The following is a 22494-nucleotide window of genomic DNA, read 5'->3' on the forward strand; positions in this document are numbered from 1 at the left end:
CTTTCACCTGACACAATCTGTATCTTCTTTCTTTCTTCTTTATGACTTCTATGGGAAACTCTAAACTATCTTCAAAATGGGTGCACTTAGATGTAAATAAAAAGAAAAACATAACAGAATACACAAAATCATAAGTTATTGTCAGAGGAAAAATCTGAGGACCTTTTTTTCTCTGTTTTCTAAAATATTGTTCTAAAAGAGTATTTAATTTAAATCTTATAATATTTTTTAAAAGAATACATGTTTCTAGTTAATTCATTCGGAATTCCATACTTTGGGTAAATGATCTTCAATCTCACCTAACTTTTTAAAGGGACTAGTATTCTCAATCTTTCTCAGCCAATCAATTTGTTTTTAATATCTTTTTATTAGTTGGTTGTGGTAAAATATACATAACATACAGGTTACCATTTTAACCATTTTTAAGTGCACAATTCAGTGGCATTAGGTACATTCAAAATGTGCAAGCATTACCACTATCCATTTCCAGAACTTTTTTTATCATCCTCCCAAAAATTCTGTACCAATTAAACAACAACTCCATAGTCTCCTCTACTCTCAGCCCCTGGTAACTTCTATTCCACTTTCTATCTCTATAAGTTTGCCTATTCTAAGTATCTCATCTAGGTGGAACTGTATAATATTTGTCCTTTTGTGTCTGGCTTATTTCACTTGGCATGTTTTTAAGGTTCACAAAATGAAGCACATATCAGAATTTCATTTTTAAGGCTGAATAATGTTCCATTGAATGTATATACCAAATTTTATTTATCCACTCATCTGCTGATGGACATTTGAGCTGCTTCAACTTAAATAAAGTGTAAAATAAAACAATATAATATAGAATAATCAAAATTAAGTGAGATTCTTCAAAATGGGGAAGCAGAGGGAAAACTACAAAGAGAAAAAGAGCTGAAATCCATGTATCGAGAGGACTGAGAAAAATAAAACTGCAAGAAGCAGCACATTCTTCAATAAACACAGTACCTACTTCATTCTATAATCTGTCTAAAACTTCAAAGATTTTAAGACTATCATCTGACACAACACAGCAGCACGAAGATAAGCTATAAGTACATGTGAATGTGAAGTTCCGACCACTGACACTTCATACATTAACAAGTAGGTTTTCAATATTTGTTATGTGCCAACCACTACAGGGTAAGTGGGAGAAGAGCAAAGTGTCACTGACCTCATGGAGCTAGTTTAATGTAAGTGACAGAGAAGTTATATGACTTTTTTAAGATCACAAAAATAAATAATTTTAAATCTCAAGAGCTATGAAGAAAGAACACAGAACACTATAATAAACTAAAAAAGGAAAATGTGACCTAGACCAGAAAGTCAGTCAACGTTCACTGACAAAGACATATTCGAACTGACACCTGAAAAATAAGAGTTAAGTAAGGGAAAGCACATTCCTTGCTAAAGGGTCAGCATGTACAAAGAGGCTGAGGTGGGAAGTAGCTTCCCTACATATTTGGGAAAAAACTAAAAATGATATGAGAATGAACAAAAATGTACTTTAGCTGGAGAGAGGGTAATGAGCAAAAAAACTGAGAAGGAAAGCTTAAAGAGGAAGGAAGGAAAGCAGGAGTGTTTATTGGCACTTCAGGTAACAAAAGAGTTTCAAGAAGAAAACAGTCAGCTGTGTTAAATAATGCTGAGAAGTAAGAGAGGCATGAACTAAACGTCCCATGGAGTTGACAAAATATAAGTCACTGGCAACTTTGAAAAACTGCTTTGTGGTCACATAATGGCATCACCGCAACAACAAGAGTTTAACCAAGAACAAGGACTTATAAACTGCTGTCACTGAGAGAAGCCAGAAGCTATTTTTCATGATTCTACCATCTCCCTACTTTTTAAAATAAGTTCCTCTTCTTTTTTCTGTTCTTTATTTACTAATCTTTATTTACTGTCCTTGCCTGCTCACTAGAAATGATGACAAGTTTAAACTCACATAGCCTTACTATGTTAGAGCTGGGTGACCCTGCGCAATTAGCATTTTGACCTAAGGGATGGATGGAGTCTTATCTCGACATAAAAGATTTCCTGGCCTATTTCCCTAGTGTATATCAAGTCTAATTTTATGAAATCTCTAGCTCATTCCTATTCTATAAGACCCAACGGTATTAATAAAATGATATTAGAAAACCTTAGCAGAATTTGTTCCTCAGAGTCACAACAATCACTAACGCCTTATACAATTGATCTGTGATTAAATGGGTATTGTGCCTTAATTTTAAGCTAATAAATGCAATCTAATTCAAAGAAAAATTGAGAATGTCATTGATAAATTTTTTATAGAATTTACAAAAAATGTTTAAAAGCTAATTCTTCAAATGTATTTTAATGTTTTAATTTACGAATGTTCACACAAATTTTCAGGGATGTACATTATGTAAAGTGAGATACACTAATTTATACTTCATTGCCTTATATTAATAAAGCAAACCTAATATATTCCCAGCCTACTGACATCTGGCCACAAATCAGAACAAAATTTTTAAAACTTAGCAAAGAAATACCAATAAAAAAATCTCAAATTGAATTTCATGTTAAAGAAAAGAAAATGAGAATTAAAATCTAGAACATGCAATAGCCAGTTATCAAAAAAATGTATTCTGGTCCATTTACAAATATATCAGCATAGTTCACTATTTCTCATAGGAAGACTACTGACATCTGAAATGAACAATCCTTCAATGTGAAGAACTGTTCAGAACAATGCAAGACACTGAGCATCCTTGTTACCTGCCCATTAAATGCCACCATGCTCTCTCCTTTCCAGTCACTGTGACAATCAAAAATAGCCCCCCAAATTCTGAACACTTTCCCTAAGGGTGTTATACAATACTACCCCTGGTTAAGAACAACTAATAGCAGTTTGCAAGCACCGCAACCTTTTTCTTAATAAAAATATCTCTAATGTAGACTCTCAGACTTCTGCCTTAACACACACTGAACATAATTTTAACATTTCTTGATGACAAAGAGTCTTGATTATGAACAGTGTGCGTGCTATTGTAATATAATAAGGTTCTTAGAAATTAAAGGGTGTTTTGCCTTTGGTCCTATATTAGTTGACCCCAAAGTGCTGTATTTGAACATAATAAAACTGTTATTTGAAATATATACTCTTTATATATCTTTCCCATTTTGTTCTTTTTGGCCAAGGTTATTTCTTCCTAGACTGTCTACCTCTAGCACTCTTCCTGCACTAGAGTAGTTTTTATCTGCTAATGACTAAGGTTATTAAACCAAAAGCCTGAATTGATAGATAAAGGCTTGAAGATGGCTCCAGGCCTTCCTAAGAATTAAAGTGCATGGGTGTGGAAATAGCTACCATCTAAGAATTTTTTTAAACATTTTTGGGTTTGTAACTGTGCTATGACTAAAAAATCCAAAAACCTGACAACTGAATAAATCAAAAATTAACAATGCAGTTATTACTAAATAATTAATCCCTGGGACTAAAGTATACTGCTATATACTATAAAATACTCTAATCAAGTATTATAATTATTACTAATAATATTTAAATAACTCACCTGATTTCTTTTAGTCCTTCTCTCTGGATAACTTGAAGAATTTCTTTATGACTCATGGGTGTATTGGGGTATTTTTCTAAGACCTGAGAAACAAGTATATAATAATAAATTATTTCTTCTTATTTTAAGTTTTTAGTCTTATTATAAGTATGTATTAATTTCATCCAGCACATATATATCCAGAGACTTTTCATTCCTTATATTTTGGGATAAAAAGTAAAAAAAAAATAATGGAATATAAACAGGATCTTCCCTCCTTTAGTCATAAACAAGTCAAATCCTGAAGCAGAAATAGATCAAAAAGGATTAGATTAATAACTCAATTATTCATTATTAATGCATAATATGAAATTATGTTTATTTTCTGCCTTCACCCCTACCTATATCACATGTCTACTTGTGGACCTCCTGTAAGCACCTTACACATTATCCATCTTCACATTTCCAGCAAAGCCTAGTACAGCATGGATGATCAAAAATTCTTAACCAAAACAAATTAATTAATAAGCACAGTTTAGCCTGTCCTCCCACTGAATATGTACAACTAAAAATCTGAACGGAATGCATGGAGCAGCTATCTGAGGACTCTGAAAATGGTAGCAGGTGGCTTGAGAGAGGAAACCATATCTAGAAGTACCACTAACCCTGCAGTGAGTTTCTTAGTTTTACTTCCTCTGGGACCACTCAGCCTAGACTCAACTGCAGTCCAAACTCGGAACTGCACACTAAGTGCAGACAGAAATGGCTCCAAGAAAAGTCTTCTCGTTTTTGGTCTGAAGAGCAGTAAAGGGGGCAGGGGATCCTCTGGATTTTTCCCCCCTTTCCTTGGCCCCTGTCCCCATGCAATCCAAAAGTAGAAGCTGTGGCAGTGATGATACCAGCAACGGCTAGGAGGGACATAAAACTCCAAGAAAGTGGAACCATTCTGGGCGCTTGAGTGTGAAGAGAATCCTCACGGCTTATATTCTTTCTCTACCATCCTGTTGCTTGGCAACAAAGGCAGATGCGGTTGCGGAAGTATGCGGCAAAACAAAGAAATAGCAACCTCAGTTGTCTAGTCACAAGACAGGAAGAAGAGTCTCTAGAAGTCAGAAAGTGTTAAGGAACTTACAAATTAAAAAGCTCAAGAAAGTGATACCATGAAGTTCTATAAACACTCCTAGAGTCACTCCAGAGCTATGCATATAAAGATACTACCTCTATCAGGTTCCCAAATTAACCACTAGGTGGCGCACATACGGACCACATCAGAACAGTTCTACAAAGACTGAAAACTAGACATTGGAATTTTATTGTAGAGGTAGGTAGAAATTTGACATGAACCTACCGAGGTCAAATGCCTGCTTTAAAAAAAAATCCTCTCATCCCTCAAAAAAAAAAAAAAAATTAACATTCCCCATAGGATTTAAACAATACACAGTATCATAATATAACATCAAAATTACTAATACACAATCCAAAATAACTTGACATATGAAGAACAAGGAAAATTTCAACAACTCACAAGGGAAAAGATAACCTACACACAGCAAACCCAAGATGACACAGATGTTGGAATTATCAAACAAAATTTTAAAGCAGCTATTATAACCATGCTTCAAGAAGTCAGGAAGAATATTCTTGAAAAAAATAGATAAGAGTTTCAGCATAGAAACAAGATTGTGTGTGTGTGAGCACGCGTGCATGTGCGTGTGCACGCGTGCATGTGCGTGTGCACACATGAGAAACAAAATAAAATTTTAGGACTAAAAATACAATAACCAACAGACGGGAGGGTAGCTGGGGGCTGGAAGAACGGGGTGAAGGGTTAAAGAAGTACAAATTAGGAGTTGACAGCTGGACACGGGGATGGGGAACATTGCAGAGGGAATGCAGTCAGCATTAATATGATGGCTACGTGGAGGGCCGTGGAGAGAGGGAGCAATTGGGGGATCATTTTATGAACAATATAGCTGTCTAACCAATGTACTGTATACTTGAAACTAATTTAAATAAATAAGTTTATTTAAAAAAATACAATAACCAAAATGAAACCCAAAACTCCCTAGAGGAGCACAACTGCAAATAGAGATAACAGAGGAAAGAGTAAGTGAACTTGAAGATAAGATGACAGAAATTATTCAATCTATGAACAGAGAAAAATTATAGAAAAAATAAATAAATGAACAGAGCCAATGGTACAATATCAAAAGGTCTAACATTCATGTCATCAAAGTCCCAAAAGGAGAGAAGGAGGAGAGCAGAGAAAACATATTTGAAGAAACAGCATAAAACTTCCCAAATTTGGTGAAAGACATACACTTACAATTTCAGGAAGGTCAATGAATCTTAAATTACATAAAGTCGAAGAAATCCATACCCAGATATGTCACAGCCAACTACTAAAAACTAACAACAAAAAAATCTTGAAAGCAGGCAAGGAAAAACAATGTTCCACTTAGGAGAAAAACAATTAAAGTGACTGGATTTCTCATCAGAAATCATGGAAGGCAGAAGCAGTGAGAGCACATGTGAAGGTGCTGAAAGAAAGGGGTTATTAATTCAAAATTCCTATCTCGCAAAAATATCCGTCAAGAATGAAGGTGAAATGAAGACGTTCTCAGATAAAGAAAAACTAAGAGTATCTGTGAGTAGCAGAAGTGCTTTAAAATGACTTCTTTTAAGTCGATTCTGGTTTCCTCCATTTTTAAGATAAAAATTTTAGGCAGAAACTTATACCTAAATCACTTTCCAGTCTCACCATTTTAAAAAAATTGGCAATTAAAATATGCCAATGAAAGCTAAAATTGAATCAATTCTTTAAATCTATACTATACTATCACATTAATATTAATTAGTATTGCAAGTCAGTAGCAACAGATACAGGACTTGTGCAAGAGAAATCATTTAAGTCAGATACCCTGGATCAGCCTCTGAAGTACCACAATGTGATATCAGCAACTACCACTTATGAAAATACAAACAAGTACTATACATTCTACCAGCTAAATGTCTCAGCAGTGTCTTACAAACATTACTACCCCTACTTAAAAAGTAGTATAACTAATGCTCAGTTAGTAAATTCTCAAACATAACAGATCAAGATAAGTGGCAGCCAGAATTCAAACTCAGGTCTATCTTACACTAGTACTGTGTTCTGTGTCTATTAAAGAAAAAATATGTTTTCTCATTTGCTTAATCATAAAATCCAACAAACATATTTGTTTATCACATTCCTTGAGCTCTCTGCTAAATGTGACAATGTTAATTAACCTTTCCCCCATTAGGCATTGCTCTCTTCAGACTTTTTTTCCCCAAAATGTTTCTTCTTCATCTTCTTTGTGGATGTCTTTTTCTTTGCCCATTCCTTAAACATTTTACAAGCATCGATTTGCAGTTTTTGCTTTTCATTCTACCAAGTCTCCCTGAATGTCATCATCCATTCCCAAGCCTTCACCAATCTCCCTTATTTTGATAAATGAAAGGAGCAGTGCAGTCTGCATATAACTGCCTTTTAATATCAACCCCACTGAGTGTTCCATAAGCATCTCAAACTTAACATTTCCAAAATTTAACTTATTATCGTTATCCAACTTAAGGCCCAAATAGAAAACTGGGCCTTTGTTTATGCCCCTTTATATGTGGACAATATGCTAACAATGTGTAAAATTATTGAAAATAAAGGAAAAAATGCCACAGATGTGAACAGATCGTTCGTAAAAGAGTTAATGCAACTGGATAATAACCATATGAAAGAGCATTTGCATACTGAAATATTTAGATGAAATTATATGATGTGTGGGATTTGCTTCAAAATTATACAGGAGAAAATGTGGATGGGGTTTGAGTATAGCAAAATTGGTTAAAAGTTGATAATTACAGAAGCTGGATGATGGGTACAAAGATATTCATTATATTATTGTCTACTTTTGTGTACATATTCAATAATCCCATAATAAAAACTTATGAAAAAATAAAATAGAATGTTTGAGTTTACTAATAACCAAATACAAAAATCCTATTTCAGTACTTTTTTCCTGTGCTAATTTGGATAGCATAAACATAGCAATAATAAATGAACACCATGAAATGGATATGTACACATAATCTAGTACTTAAACTATTGAGAATATAAGAAAACATTCATTACGTTAGTCAATAAAGAAAAAAGTTCAGAGTCTACTTATCCAATAAAAGGATATTAAAGAAACTGGTATCTAAATAATTGAATATCATATAGCAATAATATAAATGAAATAAAAATATAAATAAAATAAATATATATAAAAGAAAAGGGAATATGACTTGTGGCAGGGCAAGGTGATCTCTCTCGGCTCCCCTCAAAACTAGGTCAGCAATGCAAGTTATGGACAACAGAATGTGAGAGGGAAATGATATTTCCAACAACCCAGGGCAGGGGCATGTCCCTCTTTGGCCCTTCTTCTACCCTACTGTTTTGAAAATAGAAAAATGACAAGCCATTCTGAACCATACAAAAAAAAAAAATGACAAACCCTAAGAATGGTGGATTAACTACACCTCCAGACTGTTGCACGAAAGAGAAATAAACTTCTCAAATCATTTAAAAAACTGCTATACATAGCCAAATCTATATACCTACTAATATGACTCACCTGTCTATTCACATGGCAGTTAAGTGACCTTCTTAAGACGTAAATTACATTATTCCTCTGGTAAGGGCCCTATTACTTTTTTAAAAATTATCTAAACATAAAATAAAATCTGAATTCCTTCATACAGCTTAAAAGATTCTACATGAAACTCTGTATTTCACTTTTCTCACATTAGATTGTCATTCCTCAAACATAAATTCATTCCTAACTTAGTGCCTTTGCACCTGCTCCCTCCTCCTGCAATGCACTTGACTCTCTCCCTTCGTTTTTTCAGATACTCCTGACCACTCTAAAATATACTCACTCATAAGCACCAACATGTGCCTAGCATGCACGCACACACACATACTCCTTATACCCTTTATACACTTAGCCTGGTTTTTCTTCCTCAGCTTTACTGAGATACAATTGACAAATATTGCATAAGTTTAAGGTGTACAATATAATGATATGGTATAGGTATATATTAATTAACTGCCACATTAAAGTTAGTTAACATATTCATTGCCTCACATAGTTACCTTCTCTGTGTGTGTATGGTTAAGAACATTTAAGGTCTAAACTCTCAGCATATTTCAATTATACAATACAGTACTGACCATGCTGTACATTAGAGCTCAGAACTTATACATCTTGTAACTGCTACTTTGTATTCTTTGACCATCTCTGCATTTTCCTCACTCCCCAATGATTCCACATATAAATGAGATAATGCACAGATTTTGTCTTTCTGACTAATTTCACTTGGCACAATGCCTTCAAGGTCCATCCATGTTGTTGTATATGGCAGATTTCCTTCTTTTTACAGCTGAATAATATTCCACTGCATATATATATATATATATATACACAGCAATTTTCTTTATCCAATCATCTGTTGTCAGACACTTAAGTTGTCCCCATGTTTTGGCTATTGTGAATAACGCTGCAATGAACACAGGGATCCAGGTATCTCTCCAAGATAGTAACTTCTTTTCCTTCATATATATACCCAGAAGTGGGATTGCTGGATTTTATGGTAGTACTATTTTTAATTTTTCGAGGAACCTCCATACTGTTCTCCATAATGGCTGTACCAATGGCTATAGCAAAAAAAAAAGAGCTTTTCTATAGAGATATACACATAAAAGATGGTCAAAAAGAACACAAAAGGCTGGTATACCTACTTTTAAAAAAACCTGAGCTCACAAAAAACATTAAACACATATCTTCCTATGAGCAGAGCATAGGATTAGTTGTATCTGTTTTACCAGGAAAGAAAATAAGACTCAGAGCAGTTATAAAGCACAGCCTGAACTTCAATGGCAGAACTCTTACTTCCCCAGGCTAAAGATGCTAGAAATAAAGCTTTCTAGAAAGCAGAGAGTTCAATAAGGAAAAAAATTTTCTTTTGTTAACAAAATATGCTTTGGAATGATGAAAACCATACCTCTGATGAATGATGGATAGGTTATTACTTATTACTGAGGCAGAAAAACTAACAAGACGGCAGAAATGTCATTTGCTATTTTGATTAAGATGAGGATGGGACCATCAAGCATAAAAATTAGACAGAGGCATTTTTCTCACAGGTCTATTTTGAAAGGTGACAAAATTAGCTTAATGAAAATGTCATCCTCTGCTTAAGTCTATAATTCAATCAATATCTTAAAAGGTGGGTTCCTGGCTCTGTCTTTGATAATGAGCAAGAATGTAAAATTGAAAAAACAAGATCCTGGCAGAGTCTGGGAAGATTCTTGATATTCAGAAGTATAAATCATTTAGTGTCAGGGAGAAATGTTTTAATTAAAAACTGAAGTACTCTATTTTTTAACTTTTTATAATAGAAATTTTAAAACATATATAAAGTAGAACACTACACTCAACAATTATCAACACAAGGTTTATCTTGTTTCATCTATACCTGTAACAACTCCTTCATCTCAAAATATATCATTGTGAAGCGAATCTCAAACATTTCATCCATATTTTAGTATATATCTAAAAAAGGATAGTCTCATTTTTTAAAAAAACAAAAATATCTTTTACGCCTCAGAAAGTAACTATAATTCCTTAATATCAAATTATTTAGACAAATTTTTTTAACAGTTGGTTTGTTCAAATCAGTATCCAGAGAAGACCCATACATATCACATTTGGTTAACACAAAACTTAAAGTCTCTTTTAACCTATGGATTTCTCCCTTTTTTCTTCCAGTTTATGTGCTGAAGAAGCCAAGTAGACTGCACATTGTATATTTTGCTAATTGTATGGCGCACTGTCCCTCATATTTCCTGAAAATCAGAACATCTAAAGGATTGCTCAGATTCAGATTTTATTTTAGCAAGAACACTTCACAGGCACTGTTATATACTTCCTATTACACAACATCAGAACACACAAAATATCTTGTGGTTTCTTTTTCTGAGGTGCTAAGATGGATCAGGGGGACAGATGTTGTCCCCGCATAGTGATAGCCTTATCATTCCTTCTTGTATTTATAAGCTAAAATCCTAAAAAGAAATGCTTTTCTCTATGTACTATTTGGTTACCTAAAGTACACACAGTTCATATAGTAAAAAAATAACTTGATTCTGACCTAATTTTCAAAATTAGTTGCTTATACCAGTATGCTCTAAAGGTGAAGCTGGTTTTATGGTTTATTTGAAGTATCATTAGAAATATCGCGAATACCATTATGGATTGCAATATATTTTTGTGCTTTACTGTATTTCCTTGCTTGTAAACTGGTTATTCATGACCATTGTCCACTTATTAATATACCACTTATATGGGCTCTATTTTTCATGTAAAATATATCAAAACTTTAACTGTCACATTTACTGCAAACACTTTTCCAGTTTATTCATCTTTTTCATTACTGTTGTTTTTCCATAGAGGTTTTTATTAATTTCATGTATTATAACTGATTGGCCTTTTCTTTTGATTTCTTTTACCATGTTTACATTTAAGTGTAGCTTCCCTCCCTTCAATAGCTTAATATTTTTTCCATCTTTTCATTTTCACTTGACTCTTTTAATTCATTAACTTTTAACAAGAAAATGTGCATAGACAGAATGAGAAAAATGCAGATACACTAGAGAAATCCAAGAGGGAAAAATGGGAGAGAAAAAAGAAATGGCCACATATATTTCTGAGCAAAAATACTATGTTCTATTACATTACTATTACAATACTATTACTGTATTGCATTCCTATTACATTATTTTACCACAGGTTTCACGTCAGTGAAGACTATAGTTTTATAAAACATTTAGCTTAGTTTAACCACAGGAGGGCAGTCTTTGTCAAACAAAATATTCCACTGGAACTGTTCATGGAGCTACATAACACAACGTTCAGAAACTACTTTATGACAATCTGAGTAACTGCTCAGAAGAATTAAAATCAACACTACATGGAATTAAAGCATGACAAAATCAATTGTTTTTAAATCGTGCTTAATATATCTCTTTATAGATTCTCACATCCAGATAATAAAAAGGACATAAAAATTATACTTTGAGCACTCAAAACTCTAGATAGCCCGTAAGATTTGAGTTTGACTCTATCCTAAATAACAGCAGTATTTTAATTACTGCTGCACTTATAAGTTCATTCCAAATATGCACAGATATGTAAAGCCTAAATTTTGTGTAACCTAGATTTTATTTTACATTTAAAATATACAGATAAAACACAGTAACCTTTCTAGATTTATTTCAGTGTGATATGGTGTATTTACTGCCCCCCCACCAGGAAATATGCAGAATGAGAAGTGGTGAGAGCCTAAAGAACCAATATACAAAGTTTAAGAATCAGAGAAGGAAAATTAGCAAATAAACTAAGGAGTGGCCAGAGAAACTGAAAAAAAATCAGAAGACCATGGTTCCTCAAAACAGACAAAAGCATCCTAAGAAGAATGAAGTAGTCGACAATGTCAAAACCTGCCTAGAAGTTGAAGATAACTTCAAAATCTACAGTATTTAGCAACAAGAAGCTCTTAGTTTTACGAGTTCAGATTCCATTTAATCCGGAGGGAAGAACTCAAACTTGAGGGGGTTTAGCACTCAATGGGAGGTCCAGAGGTGGCAACAGGGAGTTAAAACAACTCCTCCTAAAACAGTGAAGAAAATATGGAGTCAAGGAATAACTTTTGTCATATGGACTTGAACAACTTTCACTGGACACAGAAGTATCCCTAGCTATCCCAGCTCTCTCCATCCCAACATGAGAGGCAAACAGATTTAGATAGTTTGACAAATCCCTCATTATCCGAACTTGTGCTCATTTGACACTGAGAACGAAAATTAATTCAGAGGATACAGTATCCATCACCTACCAAGCTCACTATACACACACTCACTGTGTAAGTTCAGGAGGTAAACATAATAACAAGGAATACAGAGAATTTATACATATAATATATAAAAGAAATGTACAGCCAAATATTTGAAAAAGAAAGAGGGAAAAGGACCTTACCTGGCTGCTTAGCAGTATCTGTTGATCACTACCCTGTCCTGAGATGCACTCCTCTGTTCAGCTTCTGTGACACCAGACTCCTTGTTTCTCTCCTATCTCTCCACCAGCAACTATTCATTCTCTACAATCGTTTAATGTTGATCTTCCTCCGGATTCTCTTTGTCTCAATTTCTACTCTCCTTGGGCAGTTCATCCTCTCATGGTTTTAAAAATAATTATGCCTCTACAGCAGCACTCTATACAACCCCAGTAGTGCTTATCACACTGTATGTATTATAATTGCATTTTAAATCATCTCTCCTGCCCACTGGTACATAAGCTCCAGGAGGGCTTGTTCTTGTTCATCTAGTATCCCTAGTGCCTATCTATGGTAGGTCTAAAACATGTGATAGTTGGCTGATGAAATTAGGAACACATGCTTTACACAACAGTAAAAATGGCTTTTTTTTTTTTTTTGTAAACAAAAAAGATGAAAGATGAATGCAATTGTAAATAAGTTTGTAGATTCAAGGGCAGAAACTTGATTGTAAGAAGCAAGAATATTTAAAAACAAATCTATACAGGGAGGTAGCTACAGAAAACCAGAGATTAGAGAGGCTGGCTTCGTAAGCCCAGGGGTAGTTTTACCTCAGTTCTGACCAGCTCTAACAAGTCAGTCTGATATAGTTCATTCCTAGCTAGATTCTTTTTAGCTGATTATCCAAGAAGTCCAGAGGTTATGCACACTCCCCAGTGGAAGCACAACAACAAAAGTTCTCAAAACCTAATTTTCCCAAAACTCTGAAGAATAATAAGTTAATATTTATCTAGCATTTAAGTGCCAGCTACTGTTTTAAGTGTTTTACATATATTAGCTCATTTAATATTTACAATAAACCTATGAGGTAGATAGTATTATGGCATTATTTCAGATGTGAAAACTGAGGTACAGAGAAAATAAGTCACTTGACCAAGGTTACATCAGCTAATAAGTGACAGAAAACAAGATTCTTTGCTCCTAAGCATTATGCTATACTGCCTCTCCATGTTACATATCCACGCTACTCTTAAAATCAACTCTTACTTTAACACTTACTAAGTGCTTCTGAAGTGCAAAAATATGGGGGATACAAAGATGAATAAGAAACAAGCCCTGAAGTAGTTCACAACAACGGTAGAGAGAGTGGAGGAAGGGAGAGAACGACAACTGTAATGAGAAGAAATACTGAAAAAGATATAAAGAACTATGGAAATGAAAGTAAAGAACATTTAATTCTTCCCACAAAAATAATGCAATATTTCAAATACTGAAGAAACTACAAAATAATAAAATGCTTATAAACCACCTAATAAGCTTTGTCAAATCTGCAAAGGAACTTTGTGAAAAGACAGAAATGTTCTATACCTTGACTAGGGTGGTTGTTACACAGGTGTATACATTTGTCAAAATGAATTCAGCTGTACATTTAAAATACATGCACTGTATTATACGGAAAATATACCTCAATAAATTTGGTGTTACCTCAGTAAGTTGATTTTTAAAGAAATTAAAGCAAAATGAAGGCATAGTCGAAAAATCAAACACACTTCCTAAAATTCAAAAGCAAGTACAAATTAAGAGAAAAAAAAAAATTTGAAAATGGAGTAGGATAGAAGTTAGAATCTGTATTAAACTCAACTTATTCAAATCTAAGATTTGAGACTGTTTTAATACCTGAAATGGCCAAAACAACGGAGGCAGTGAAGTGATATCCAACAGATAGGGTGGGGGGTAAGGAAAGGCGGGTGAGGAGCAAAAAGAATCAAGTTCTCTCCTCACAAAAATAATAAATCCTTAGGAAAAAAGATATTGCATCCATTGTATCCATCAAACAAAAGTAAAAATAGGATGCCAAGAAATAGCGGACAATATATAGCAGGTCCCTGCTTTTGGAGAAGTTAGCATCCTAATGGTAGAAGCGGACAATAAATATGTAAGCAAAAAAATTTTTCAGATAGTGGTAAGTGCTATAAAGAAGATAAAACAGGGTGATACAGTTGACAGTGAATGAGGAGAGACAATTCTGAGTAGTCAGGCCTCAGTAACTACCCAACATTTAAGCTAAGAACTGTGTGACAAGTTGCCAGGCATGGTAACAAGAGTAGGCTTAATATGCAACACTAGCTGTGTAAAGAATAAACTATAAGAGTCTCAGTGTCCTATAACACATTCATACTGCCAACATCCTACCTTTGCTCATGCTGCTCTCTGTATCTGATGTAACTTCTCCACCCCATTGTATACCTGAAAGTCTATCTGTCATCTAACAAAAAGCAAAAATTTTCAAAAGCAGTAATAGTCAATCCTTCAAGGATTCAGTAAAACAGGACTCATATACTACACGGCTGGGACAGTAAATGGATATACCTTTCTGGAAAGCAATTTGGCAACAAGAAACTTTACGGGCCTTTCAAAGACTGACATCCTCTTACCCAACAACTTTTCTTCCAGCAATCCATAAAAGCAAAATAACAAATACATACGAGATATTGGCACAAAGGTGTTCTCTACAGTATTTGTAAGTTATAAAAATAAACAATCAAAATTCTCAATATTAAGATAATAAATCAATTTACTCTCTCAAAGAGATCTTTAGTTCAAAAGCAAAGCAGAAACCAAAGGTCCTCCCATGAGACAAGACCTGAAACAGGAGGAACCCAATAAACCCCTAAGTTTAAAACAATGATACACTGCGTTGTCATTAAAGATATCTTTAAGCAGAGTTTTCAATGATGAGGAAATGCTTATGACATACAAAAGCCACATGCAAAATTGAATGAATAAACAATAAGATTTCAATTACATAAAAAAATAACCAGATAGAAGAATTAGAAATAAATGTAAAAATGTTGATGGTATTACCTTAGATCAGAGTTATTAACTTACAGTGTAGGCCCAAAGGAAACACAACAGCCTCAGTATTCCATGAACACTTTAGGAATTATGTAAGTATTTAGTGTTTGTATCTTTTTCCAGAGAGAAGATCCACAGCTTTCAACATATCCAAAAGAAAACTTTGACTCCAAAATGACTAAGAATACTCCTGGCAAAATTATAATTTTTTTTCCTACTTCTTTATGCTTTTGTGTTTAAACTTTCCAAAATGCACATTATCCAGATAATCAAGGGAGAGACAGGGAAAACTGTCCACAGTACACAAAAGTAAATGCTTAATCCTTAACGAAAAAGTTAAAGGACCTACTTATTGAGATATTTCCTTAAAACATTTCCATAGGCTCAAAACATACAGTTTTCATTTGTCTTATATAACCTTCTAATTTGCCCTACTCTTGTCCACACTGGAAGATCAAGATTTCATACTGGGTCCAGTAAACAAAGAAGAAGGAATGGGAGCAGGAAACCTATGCTGGTAGTGCCACTCTACAAATGTAATACGTTACTATCACGAAAAAATTTCAAAAAAAAAAAAGAGAAAGGATTCTATATCTAACCTAAAAAATAGGTTCCAAATTCTTGAGTTGTTGGGCCATTCCTGATAAAAAGTTCCCATAAAATAAAATGGGCTATATACCACACACTAAAAAAATAAAATCGGTGTAGCAATCATAGATCCTAATTAAAGTTAGGGTATATCTCATCCCAACCTTCCCTCCATTACAATTTGCATTTAGGATTACAATACAGAAATAAGACTATATGAATAATAAAATCAGTAAAGTTGATTTCAAATATATATCAAACTTTAAACTTTTCAAAAAAATTCCATGTTTTTCCCAGTCACACTAATGGAATGGTTAGAAAATTGTCTATTAGGAAACCTCAATAATTATGAAAACCATAGAGTTCAAACTTATGTTCTAATTATAATGCAATAAACCATAAGTTACAAAAAATAAGTCTTTAAAATTGTTTTTAATCCCTACACTGAAAAAATCTTGAAGCAAGAAGGAAATCACAACTATACTATCTATAGGCAAGAGAAGTAAATGAAAGGTATAATTATGGGGAGAAAGGAAGAAATTTTATTTGTAGATGTGTTTCTCTTAAACTACTTGATTTTTTAATCACATTTAATGGATTTCTACAACTGAGTATCTTCTACAGTTTAAAACAAGTCATCTAAAACATCCAAATGTATACTCTTCTATGCTCAATATATCTTCACAGAATCAATTCCACTAATTCAACTCCAATATCTCTCAAAACTGATTCTCAGGTATGCCTTTGGTAATGCACCTATCCTGAATTAAAATGCCCTTTTCTCCCTAGACCCATATCTAGACTTAACCTTTTTATGGGGGTAGACCCCCTTGAGAGTCTGATGACAGCTATGAAGATTCTTCTCAGAAAAAAATTATAATTTTTATGGTTAGTTTCTGTGGGTCTACAGACCCTACGATGCCTAAGGTAGATTTGTGTTTTTGGCAACTTACCTACCATTCGAAATTCTTCTGATCAAAAGGCCCTGATTTTCTTTTGGAGATCCACCGCCTCTTCCATTCTCAATCAATACAGTGGGAACCAACAACGGCAATCCAGTATAAAACTCATTAGCACTTTCCAACCTCTTGACCACAGTAATTGGTTTAGAAATGAGTAGAAGAGTCAAACTAAGGATGAAGATGCAAAATCACAGGTGAAAGACGTTTTTCGTCCCAGCAACTACTGGACTTAAATTTGAATGATGTAAGACTGAAAGCAATAGCTTTCTAATACCCTAAAGTCAAACAAAGGTAAACCCTTAGCAGCTGCAGATTCAACCAACCACGGATGGAAAACAGTATTTTCAACCTGCAGTTGGGAATCCATAGTTGGGAAACTGTGGTTGGGAATGAGAAGTCTTCAATCCATGGTTAGTTGAAACCACAGATAGAAAATGCAAGATACGAAGGGCCAACTGTATTTACTAAAATAAAATCCACATATAAGTGGGCCTGTGCAGTTCAAACTCAAGTTTTTCAAGTTCAACTGTATTCTAAATCGAAACAACATAAGTTTATAACAGTAAAGCTAATTTTGGTGAATAGACTGGCAGTAATTAGAGCCAACTTAGTCACAAAAAGCTTTTAACCATACTAGAAAAAAAAGTCACGCTATTTTATTTCCACTTTTTAAACTACTGAACTATATTTGACAAAATATTTCCAGAAACCAGCCTAAGCAATGCCTTCACGCTACCAGAACAAGGCAACTGTCTTAACACTACAGTTTCCCAGATGTCAAACTGAATCTGACTTCTACAACCTTACTCACAAGAACCAAACTCAGACAAAATCTCACCTCTTCCAAGAAGTCAGCTCACATTCTCAATGATACCCTTCCTTCTCAATTACCTTAGGTACTTAAAATGGACAGTTTCAGCAGTTAATTGAACATTTTTTTTTCCCATTCCTAGTTATTTTAGTTTCCACACAGTGAAATGCACTTATTCGTGCATTTCAAAACAGTCAAGGTTTTAATCATAAGAGAACTAGAAGGAAACCTTCTAAAGAGAACAGATAACTAAATCTCACCTTAGATATCGTGGATTTCACTTTTCTTTCAGGAGAAAACTCAAGTGTTTTCTCACTGTGATTAATACTGCCACCACAATAGCCCCCCCAAAGATAGAATGATTTCTATTTAAAGCTCCAGTTCAAAAGTAGATTAAAATATTATTTTCTTGCCCTCGCAAAGTTTAAAAAGAAAAAAAAACTTGCAGACACTGCAAAAAGAGAACTTTACTAAATAGTGAGGGAAAGCTGCACAACAAAAGGAAGGAAAAGAAAATACAACTTGAAGTCACTGTATATGCACAGTTTGCCGAACATCACCATGATAAGCTTCTAATACCAGTTACTCCCTACTTTAACTTCTGCCCTTCCTAAATCCCTACTTGCTGACAGGAGGTTTAGTGAACTGCACTAGAGTTCAAACAAAAAAGGGCATCCATTCCTCCACAATCACTAAATAGAGTATTATTCTCAAGGTCAGTGACCATGTTACATACTAATGACTCTCCACAAACTAAAGCAAGACTAAATAGGAGAAAAAAAACTGGAAAGAAATTATGCTGAAATATCAGCAGTAGTTGCCACTGGGTGGTAGGACTGTGAGTTATATTTTTCCTTTTTACCTTCGCTACATTTTTATCATGTACAAATATTATTTTGACCCAGAAGTTTTTTCATTTGTATGCAGTCAAATCTTATCCTTTGTCAAGTATATTTTCCAAAGAATGACACAAAACCCAAAGCAATGTGAAGAAAAATATTACCAAATATGACTACATAAAAATGAAAATCTCAGTATGGCATGTATGTACATGCACATCCATGGCAAACACTAAAGAAAAGCTAGAAGAAAACTGAAAAAACATACCACACAGAAAAAGGTATAACTCAGTGAGAAAAATAACAATTCAAAATAAAGAACTGGCAAAGGATACAGAGAAATAAAAATACAAGTGGTCAATAAACATCTAAAAAGATGTTCAACTACAGCCACATAACCATAAATATAGAATCAAAATCAAAACCAGATTTTTTCACCTACTGAATTGGCAAGGTGAAAATAACTAAAAGTCCAGTATTCGACAGGGTGTAGGAAGCAAATACTGTCATCCACTGCTGTAAAATGATACAACTCTTTTTGAAGCACAATTTGGCACTCTTAGATGGATACATTTTTGACCCAGCAATTCCAATATAAAAATCAATTCTATGACTACGTTCTTACAAGGACATAAATATGTACAATATTTACTGAAGCCATGTTTGCAACTGGAAATGGCCTAAATTCCAATAAGTAGTAAAATAGATTGTTAAATAACCAGTAGACTATGCCACCGTCAAAAAGAGCAATGTGGACACCAAAAGCACGGGCAACAAAAGTAAAAAGACAAATTGAGCTGCATCAAAATTTAAAACTTTTCTGCATCAAGTAACACATTCAATGCAGTAAAAAAGGCAACGTACAGAATGAGAGAAAATATTTGTAAATCATGTATCTGTTAAGAGATGAATATCCAGAGTACATAAAGAACTTTTACAACTCAACTAAAAGCCAAGTGACTCAATTTGAACATGGGCAAAGGACTTGAATAGACATTTCTCTCAAGAAGATATACAAACAGCCAACAAGCATATGAAAAGATGCTCAATATCACTAATAATTATGGAAATGCAAATCAAAACCACAATTAAAGCAACTCAAAATGCCCATCAACAGACAATTGGATAAAGAAATCATGGTTCATATATACAATGGAATATTACTCAGCCATTAAAAAAATGAAATCCTACCATCTGCAATGACATAGGACCTAGAGGTTATTATGCTGAGTACTATAAGTCAGAAAGAGAAAGATAAATGCCATATGATTTCACTTATCTGTGGTATCTAAAGAACACAAAGAAAAACTAATCAGAAACAGACTCACAAATATAGTGGACAATTTGATGACAGACAGAAGGGAGTGGGGCTGGGAGAATGGGGTGAAGGGTTAAAGAAGTACAAATTAGTAGTTGATAGTTGGGCATGGGATGGGGAGTGTAGCAGAGGGAATGCAGTCAGCATTAACATGATGGCTAAGTGGAGGGGCAGGGAAGGGAGGAAGCAATTGGGGGGATCGTTTTATGAACATTATAGATGTTTAACCAATGTACTGTATACTTGAAACTAATTTAAATAAATAAATTTATTTTAAAAAAACACAATGAAATATCACTTCATGTGTACAAGGATGGCTCTACAGGAAGGAAGGAAGGAAGGGAGGGAGGGAGGGAGAGAGGGAGGGAGGAAGGGAGGGAGGAGGAAAGGAAAGTAAGTGTTGTCGAGGATGTAGAGAAACTTGGAACCCTGTGCACTGTTGATGGAGACGTAAAATGATGTGCCAGCTATGGGAAATAGTATGGTGGTTCCTAAAAAATTAAAAATAGAGTTATTGTATGATCCAGCAATATCACTTCTGGTTATAGATCCAAAAGAATCAAAAGCAGGGTCTCAAAAAGATATGTGTACACCCAGGCTCATAGGAGCATTACCAAATAGCCAAAGTGTCCCAATCAAGTGTCCACTGACAGAAGAATGGATAAACAAAATGTGGTATATACATATAATGGAATATTATTCAGCTTTGAAAAGTAAATTCTGACACATGCTACAACACAAATGAACTTATGGAAATTATGGTAAGTAAAATTGAAATTATAAACATTGTATGCTTTCACTTATATGAGATATCTAGAGTAGTCCAAACTCACAGAAATAGAAAGTAGAATGGTGGTTGCCTGGGGCAGGGTGAGAGGTGGGAAGATGTTTAATCCATACAGAGGTTCAGTTTTGCAAAATGAAAAAGTTCTAGAGATTGGTTGCACAACAATATGCATATACTTAACACCACTGAACTGTACATTTAAAAATAATTAAGATGATAAATTTTGTTATATGTATTTTACCACAATTTTTTTGAAAGAGCCATGTGGATAGATAGATAGTTAACTGTTAGTGGCAAAATCTAGGTGATGGGTATTTTCTACAAAATTCCTTCAACTTTGCTGTGTTTTAATTTTTTTTTTATTGAAACTGAAATTGTGAAGTAAAAGAACAATGTAGTGCTCTATGTGAACATATGCAAAGATAGTCACACATTAAGTGAAAAATGCAAGTTGCAGATTTAGACATATAGTTTAACTCCCTACCCATATATCTTAAAGACCATTACCAGTCTACGGCCATGCCACCCTGAACATGTCCAATCTTGTCTGATCTCGGAAGCTAAGCAGGGCCGGGCCTGGTTAGTACGTGGATGGGAGACCACCTAGGAATACCGGGTGCTGTCGGCGTTAAAAAAAAAAAAAATTCCATTACCAGTGTTTACCTCTGGAAAGAGAGTTGATGCAGAAGTGTCTGACATTTTTGCCCTTAAGTGTCTGGGTTTTTGCCACAAGCACCTATTATATGAATTGTAAACATACACATTTGTACAACCCTATACCTACTGTCCCCCTAGCACAAGGCAAATATTCACCTTATAGTTCTATGGCTTCATTTTTATAACATTAAAAATGTCAAACCTTCTGTAAGTTGTTTTGGTATAGGATATGAAGCAAGGATATTTTTTTTTTCCTTAAGATAAGTAGGTTTCTCAACACTACCTGTATACTAAATTCTTCAATATATTTGATTGTCTCTGGACTTTCACATCTACACTATTCACCAGTCTTGTCTAGTCCCACACATCAGTGCCATATTGCTTTAATCACTATTATCTTTGCAATACATTTTAATATCTAGTAATGTTATGCCTTTTTTAAACAAGTCACACTTCTTTTTTAAAATGTATTTTTTAAATTTAAAAATAAAATAAAATGTATTTTTAGTCTAACCCAGATGAACTTTTGATTTGTTTTGCCAAAGTGGAATTGCTTTAAATTTATAAATTTACTTGACAAGAAAGGAAATCTTTATCATATTGATTCTTCCCACCCAGGTATACAAATTGGCTCTCCTCAATTTTTCAAGTCTTTCCCCTGTCCTTTTCAGGTATTTTATAGTTTTCTTCATCTAGATCCTGAACATTTCTTATTCAACTTATTCCTAGAATTTTATATTTTTCATTATATTTTGTTAATTATTGGTACATAAGAACTCTACTGACATTTTTATACTTTATCACCTTTCTGAAATCTTACCTCAATCTCTAACAGGTTTTTAGTTGCTTCTTTTAGGATTTCTAAATAAGCAACCACAATATATGCAAGCAGCAATAATTTTTCTCTTCCTTTAATGTATATACTTCATTTTTCATGCAGAATTACACTGGCTACGACTTCTAAAACGATGCTGAATAAAAGTAGCAATAGCAAGTTTTCTTGTTATATGTCTAATTTTTTCATATATTTGT

General features: G+C 34.0%; 1 protein-coding gene and 1 pseudogene across 3 annotated transcripts in view; one reads left to right on the forward strand and one right to left on the reverse strand.

Moving 5' to 3' along the window:
- The window catches only part of ASXL2 (additional sex combs like 2, transcriptional regulator), a 106109-nt gene that overhangs the window by 71540 nt on the left and 12075 nt on the right, over window positions 1-22494 (reverse strand). For 2 of the 3 annotated variants that reach the window (XM_015588183.2, XM_006910290.3), the window contains exon 2: window positions 3555-3637. The exons of the other annotated variant lie outside the window; for it this stretch is intronic. In XM_015588183.2, coding sequence (XP_015443669.1) covers window positions 3555-3637 — 83 coding nt within the window. The remainder of the gene's footprint in view (window positions 1-3554; window positions 3638-22494) is intronic. 3 annotated transcript variants of the gene reach the window in all.
- Window positions 21315-21433, forward strand: LOC112478552 (annotated as a pseudogene).

Source organism: Pteropus alecto, unplaced genomic scaffold (assembly GCF_000325575.1).
Source record: "Pteropus alecto unplaced genomic scaffold, ASM32557v1 scaffold61, whole genome shotgun sequence".
Lineage (NCBI taxonomy): Eukaryota > Metazoa > Chordata > Mammalia > Chiroptera > Pteropodidae > Pteropus > Pteropus alecto.